General features: G+C 32.2%; 1 protein-coding gene across 2 annotated transcripts in view; it reads left to right on the forward strand.

The window, feature by feature from the left end:
* LOC130892622 (venom carboxylesterase-6-like) overlaps window positions 1–3,268 on the forward strand; it is a 33,283-nt gene extending 30,015 nt beyond the window's left edge. For both annotated transcript variants that reach the window (XM_057798127.1, XM_057798126.1), the window contains exon 10: window positions 2,330–3,268. In XM_057798127.1, coding sequence (XP_057654110.1) covers window positions 2,330–2,522 — 193 coding nt within the window. In that variant the 3' untranslated portion in view covers window positions 2,523–3,268. The remainder of the gene's footprint in view (window positions 1–2,329) is intronic.
* The last annotated feature ends 4,273 nt before the right edge of the window (window positions 3,269–7,541 follow it).

Consider the following 7,541-nt stretch of genomic DNA (forward strand, 5'->3'; position numbering starts at 1 on the left):
TTTAGTATTATTTCTTTGAGTTTTCTCAATTTTCTTAGATATCATTTTTTTTCTAATTCCTCCATTATTTTCTCTCTTTTTATTGAGTCGAAAGTACTTCTGAAGTCAATAAAGACTATATGTATTTCTCTTTTATATTCCGCTGACTTTTCTATCATTTGGTCTATAGTTGATCTTTCTGATCTAAAGCCATTTTGATAATCCCCTAGTCCTCTATCTGCTAATTCCTTCAACCTTTTATTTATTATATTTGCCAGTATTTTGTAGGCGATATTAAGCAGGGTGATGGCTCTACAGTTCTCACATATTTTTTTATTTCCTTTCTTAAATATTGGTGTGATTATGCCTGTGCTTCACTCGTCTAGGATTTTGTTTTGTTTCCATATCTGCTCGATTAGTTGATGAATATGTTTACTTAGTTTTACTCCACCGTATTTAAGAAGTTCCGGTTCTATTCCATCATCTCCATGGGCTTTGTCATTCCGCAGTTTTCTTATTTCGTCTTGAACCTCATTTTCTGTGGGGCATTTTACCTCTTCATCTTCTTCCTCTGTTAACATTATTTCTTCATTTGCTTTGATTTTTCTTTCCCGTTAAGTCTTTCTCTATAGTATTCTTTCCATATATTTCCCATCTCTTGTGGGCGGTGTTTTGTTTTTATTATTGGTTTATAGTTTTGATACTTTATCTTTTTGTAGAATTGTCTCAAGTTATTTGTATTTCCATTTCCATTTTTTATTTCTTCTATCATCCTATTCATCCATTCGTTCTTTTTTCTTTCATAAATTGCATTTGCTCTATTTCTTTTCCTTCGTATTCGTCCCTACTTTGTTCATCGTTTTTTATCAGCCATTTTGTTCTCGCTTTGTTTTTTTGTTCTCCTTGTTTAGTATCTCATCTGCCCTTTTTGCAATATTGGTTTTTATTTTTCTCTATATTTCGTTAACCTCTTTTTTGTCTTTTGAGTAATTTTCTGTGATCCTTGAATATTCTTCTTGATATTTTATCCTAATCCCCTTTTTTTCGTTTTCTTGCGTTTTATCTTTTTGTGCTTTTCTTTGTGCCATAATATCTGCTTAGTTCTAGATTTTTTATTTTTGCCATTACTAGATAATGGTCTGTATCTGCTTCTACTCTCTTGAAGTCCGTTGTTTTTCTGCAAATTCCCTTTGCTAGGATGTGATATATTTGGGTTTTGGTGTTCAACAAAGAACCAATCAGATTAGGAAAAAATGAAATAAGGATATAGATTGAGTTGTTCAAATTATTTTAAAGATCTTTATCATTGTTTTTAAGTCTTTACTTTGTTTTCCTCATTCTTCCACACTTTGGTCAGGATCTGTATTTTCTTTACTACTCTTATAGTACAAAAATACTCTCTTAGAAGAGGTCCAAATATATGTAACTCAACAACTCTCATCACTTCTGCCTCGAAATTCGCTCCCTAAATATCTTATCCAAAAATCTCTTGTGGCAATACCCCATTCGACGTCAAAGAAGATGATATCTAATCTCAACAAAAAACGAATTCACTTATATTTGGTTACCATCCTGTATGGGTAGAGTAAAACTGGGTTGAACCTACCCTTCTAAATTATTTCCTACTCGTTACTACATTCTACCCATCCATCTTCTGAAAAGGATCTTGTTATGCGAGGCGTCAAATTTTAAATAATAAATATATTTATTGTTTCTCCCCAAGTAATCTTGTTCATATATATCACAATCCATCTAAATTACCAACAAACTCTACTAGTGATTCGTGCTATCGAATCGGGGAAAGAATCTGTAAGAAACAATCTTCATATTTGGTATATAAGCTCAAAACTCAACTACCCATCGGCTACTAGCAAGCAATGGTACTCGCCACTCACAACGATGCAGAAAAAATCCCATGGAATGTGAAGTCTCTGGAGGTGTATTTTAAAGTTCCAGTATTCTTTGTACAACATCGTTCACGATGTTCTGCTGAAACTTTGCTAGAGAAGACAATACTTAGACGTGGCCGTAATAATTAATTTTATTTGCGATACAGTCCTCGAAAAGAATCTGCGTGGATTCAGTCAATCTGAGATTAGCAAAGCAAAAAACATCGACAGGAAAGTGTAGACTTAAAGCTACTAGTATCGTCAAAAAATAAATTTCAAGTTTATTTTTTAATTCCACTTAAAATGTTAATTTTTGTTTACCCAATGTAAATAAAAATACAAATCTTCCCTTCCCAGCAAATCCTCATTTGCTCGTGAATGATTTCATAGCAATTATTAATTCCAAATTGTTCTCTAATCTAACCAAAATATTTATTGTATTAACTATATTTTCATTTCAGAAATCCAACTCCCCGAAACGATAATTATCTGCAGAACGTGCGCTGGCAAACTGCATCTAGCGATTCAAGCAATTTAACTTATCTGAACATTTCTGATGATTTGAGAAATGAAGTTAATCCTTTTGACAATAACATGAAATTTTATGATACTGTTTATAGAAAGTATGGATCTGGTTCATACGACACGTATTAGTGGAATTTCATAAATAAAAGTTGAAGTTAGCAAAATATTTGAGAGAAAATTCTTATCCTAAATATGAAGATTTAAACTAAAATATTTGCAATAAATATCGATTTGTTCTGAGATAAATAAAAGGTTTTTGAGAGAAAATATTAAGATCGACTTTACTTGTTTATCAATATGACAATAGTTAATGACTTTGACCATATAAACCTACATTAAAATCTCTTTAAACATTCCTACATTTTATAACATTGTCTGAAGTTCTATATCAATAAAATTTTTACTTCTCTAGTACTTATAACTTTTGTTTAATAGCGATTTGAGCAAAGTTATGCTAAATATTTAGTTAAATAAAATACCAGACAAATGGCGACCCAGTACCATTATAATCATGTTTAAAAAATAAGATAAACAATAACCAACTAACAACAATTAAACAATGAAAAATCATCATCAACAAAATTGACAATATAAAACGATCAAATATTTTGCTTTGAAATGTATTTCTTAACGTGCAAGTGTTTTGGTTCAAACTTTCATATATTAGGCTCAGAACATCTACATTTACGAATGAATCGCTCCAATAATTAGTTATTGAGCTCCTCATTCAATTGGTGAGAAAATGTATATATAAAAGAGTATCTATGTGACTTCTAGATGATTGTATGATTATTTCAAATTAATTTGTAAAAATAATAAACTGAGTATCTAAATAATAAATATTAGAACAGATTTAATCTGTCAAAAACTGACTACAATGCAATTTAGATCTAATTCCTATTATTTCCTATCACGTATATTTTTTTGGTAATAACTTTTCTAAAAATTCATTCAAATTATTTAGTTTTTGTGAGGTATTTTTGTATTAACAATAGATATTATAAACTGTTGTTTGTTACTGATTGCATAATAAAACATAAAACAGTTTATGACTGAACGCGACTTCGCCGAGGTAGTAATGCGACTGAACGAGATTGGCTGCTTCAGGAGCAACTGCTCCAGAACAACCGCCTGTCTCTATCTAAAACTTTCTTCCAAATGTCCAAAACCCGTCACTTATACAGGATGTTCCGGGACTTGATGCAAAAAATTCTGGAGTGAGTAGATGAGGTGAAAATAATTCGAAAATTATACATTCGAACATTATGAATTTTGAATGGATGATTACGTATGTCCATGTAGTGTGTTTGTCGGAACAAATAATTCTACAGTACTATCTGAAGACCAGGGGTGACTCATGCCCAATGGTTAACAATCCGAAACTTTCACAGGGACAACCTGTACAATCTAAAAATAGCAAAAATTAATTTTTCATACGATTTTTCAACAAAAAGGTACTCTTTGTTTAACTCGATAAAATTCATGATTTAAGAGATATTTGGATATTTCTTTGAACATGGAAGAGCATTCCAAGATTCTGTCTTGCGTCACAATGAAAGTTTATTCTAACGATTTCGTTCCTTGTGTTCCATACGTGTTGCATATAACGAGCTTCTAATATATCCTCAAAAAGAGGAGGCATTGAAATACAATCAAACATTTCTTGAAAAACTAATGAATAAAAAAATAAACATTTGCAGGTACTACATACTATAAAAGATCATATTACTGGCATAAGAAAAAACTTTGAGGAGATTAATTAATTTTTATCTAGTAGGCTACTGACAAATAAGCTGTCAGTTTGATGTCAATCTTTTCAAAAACTGTTAACAATAATCATCACATCGTATTTAATGTTTCAATATGGTAGAATCCATCTTTAGTAAATATGCCGACATGCATTTGATCTATGGTTTGGCTTCTGGTAACTCGTCAGAAGCCAGAAAGGTTGTATACTGAACGCCAGGCAGAATTATATCCCACTGTAAAACTTTTGTAACTTAGCGAAGGTCAACAACCAACTATACGATTACCAGCCTTAGAGCAAAATGAATTAGATACCGTTGATGCTGATCCCACAACAAGTATACTCAAAATGTCACTACAATCAACGACAACTATTCATGGGATTCTCCAGGAGCAACTTCTTTACCCCTTTCACATCCAGAAAATGCATACCATGGAAGTAAAGGATTATCCACCAAGATTGGCCTACGCTTGTGGGTTTCTAGATAAAAAACAATGTAATTAGGTATTTGTTTGAAAAGTACTCTTTACTGTTTCACCAATTTCCATAATTTACATTTATGAGCAGATAAAAATCCTCAAGTTACAATTCAAACAAAGAATCAACATTGATTTTTTGTTAATGTGTGGCCAGGAATAGTGAGTAATAATTTAGTAGATCCATATTTGTTTGATATTAACCTAAATGATCAGCGATACTTAGAATTTCTCAAAAATGATTCACAACCCATGTGACATTCCCAGAGACATGTGGTTCATACACGATGGAAATCCACCTCCCCAAATAATTTAAAAGAAAAACATCTTAACAACATATTCCCTGATAGTGGATTGGTCGGGAAGGTCCATTTTCATGGCCACCTGTGTTTATCATAATTAACGTGGTTGTTTCTTGTTTTTTTTTTTCGAAACTTGGAATTTGTGGATGTTTTATTTGTGAAATACTAATAAATAATATGCTATTCGGGCCGTAATTATAATGCCGGTCATGAAAAAGGAATACCCCACTACGAATTGAGTAAAATAGTAGGTAAACAACTTGTCCAGATCCGCATTGCAATATTTAATTCTGATAATCAGTTAATAATTTAAAAGTATAGATAAACAACAACATCACACAAAAACTTAATTCCGTAGAATTCCTAAATAAAACCGGTTACTAAATACCGAGAATAATGAACGTGAATAGGGTACTATATATAATTCGAAATATTTTTTCTAAAATCATCAGGTAGGTACTTTTAGTAGGTTTTCGGTCCACAGTCAGTAGGTAATTGTTAGCAGTGAATTAAAAGTTAAATTATTCTTAAAGTATGTGACAACCGTGGCTTCAAGATCAAACGTAAACAAATCGATTTGCAGATTCGGTAAACGTCCTACTAGAGCCTAACACAGAGAGAGGCCAAACAGTTGAAAAGATATAGCAACATCTATCAACAGATGCTCAAAAAGTGATTTTAACCGAGATTGTAGTCGAGGAATATACAAATACTTCTCAGACTATACTCTACAAAAATGCAAAGCAAGATGTGACAATGAGATGAAAAAGGAATATTCTATGAAATTTTCCAAAAATCAATATGCGAAACAATCTACAGTATGTTCGTATCAAACATAATGACAAATCGTCAAGGTATTCTTACAGAACTGAAAAGGAAACATATCCTTGAGATAGATTCACTACGAACACCCAGAAGTTTTTTAAAAAAACTTAGGCATAAAATATTAAATAAAAAGCAAACGGTGATGGTAAGTAGTCATTTGATGAAGTGGAGAAACGAATATATAAAAAAAATTCGGGAGTATCGCAATGAAGAAAGACGAATCTATTACTTAGATGAAACATGGTTTAAGAGTCACGATACTGTTCGTGAAGGATAAAGGATAAAAGAAAATGTAGGTAAACGCATATCATATTACATTGCGGTGAGGATCAAGTTTAGGTGAAGAGTGCTTTATAATAAGTTCGAAGCATTTAAAGGATAACTGTTTATATTAGCAGGATATTGAAGGGAGTCTTTTCGAGTGTCGGTTCAAAGAAAAACTGGTACCAGCACTACATGCAAACAGTGTCAAGCTAAAGACACATTTTTAACACGTCACAATGCAACACATCAGGTAGGCCGGACACATATGTGTGTTATAAAACGTGTGTGCCAGCTGACATTTTGATGTTTTTAACCTGTTAAGTAGTATTCTCGACCTTCAGGTTCACACAACACACATTCACAATCCTCCGGATCATATAATATAATGGAGCACCTACAAGAAGAGATGGATTGGTTGGATGAGGAAGAGGTTGCGGTTTCTGCAGCATTGCTTGTGCTACAATATGAATCCAAGGAGTACTGGGTTCATCCAATAAACCAACGTAGGCACGAATGTGGCGAATATCATGTTCTGTGGCCCGAAATTAGCAATTAAGATGACAGATGTAAAATGTATATCAGGATGACCAAGAAGGAATTCGACGTGGTTTGCAATTTACTAGAAAGTAAATTAAAGAAGCAAAATACAAATTTCAGAAAAGCAATATCTCCAAAGGAACGACTTTTAATAACTTTAAGTTAGAAAACAACAAAATACAATATTATATTTTCTTAAATACAACCGAGTATAAAATTATTATAAAACTAGACATGAAAAGTAGATTAACATTTAATAAATTTGTGAAATTAATTTATGTATTGGAAAAGGAACTTCCTTGAGTACTTCCTGAAACATAAGAATTGGTTTGAGATTGTCGTTTTCGTTGGTCTCGGTAGTCCTTTTTTCGGAAATTGTACAAAAACTCATACTTTCGTACCTCTTCTATAAATTGTACCTCAATTAACATAAAGATAATTATAGATATATTACGGAAACGTTTATAGTTAAGGAAACACTTTTCAGTCACGCTCAGAACAAAAATGGCACAGGTGGTGAATATAACCTACAACACTTTGTAACACTTCTGACCAACGTAGATATTGAATACACGCGCTATGACGTGTTAAAGCGTGTTGTCGATCTCTGACGACACATCACAATAATATGCATACATTTATTTAAAATAACGTAATAGATATCTATATAACACGTGTTAATGCGTGTTAACACGTATTAAAAATGTGTCGTTAGGTTAATTGTGTTGAATAACACATCGTATTATTCAAAACAAATTCTGACTAAATATTTTTCCAAAATAGATATACAGGAGCTTCTAATTGAACAAGATTTATATTGATTTGAAATTTCTGAAATCGTTGGTGATATTCATACTGAACACACTGTTCACACCAGCACTACTCCAACACTCACAATTACACTGTCTGACGCGAGCTTCTGAAACTAAGTTATCATCTTCAGAGATTGAAGGTCAACAATTTACTTCCAATCTCTGAAGACAATAGCTTAGTTATC

Source organism: Diorhabda carinulata, chromosome 4, assembly GCF_026250575.1.
Source record: "Diorhabda carinulata isolate Delta chromosome 4, icDioCari1.1, whole genome shotgun sequence".
In the NCBI taxonomy this organism is placed as follows: Eukaryota; Metazoa; Arthropoda; class Insecta; order Coleoptera; family Chrysomelidae; genus Diorhabda; species Diorhabda carinulata.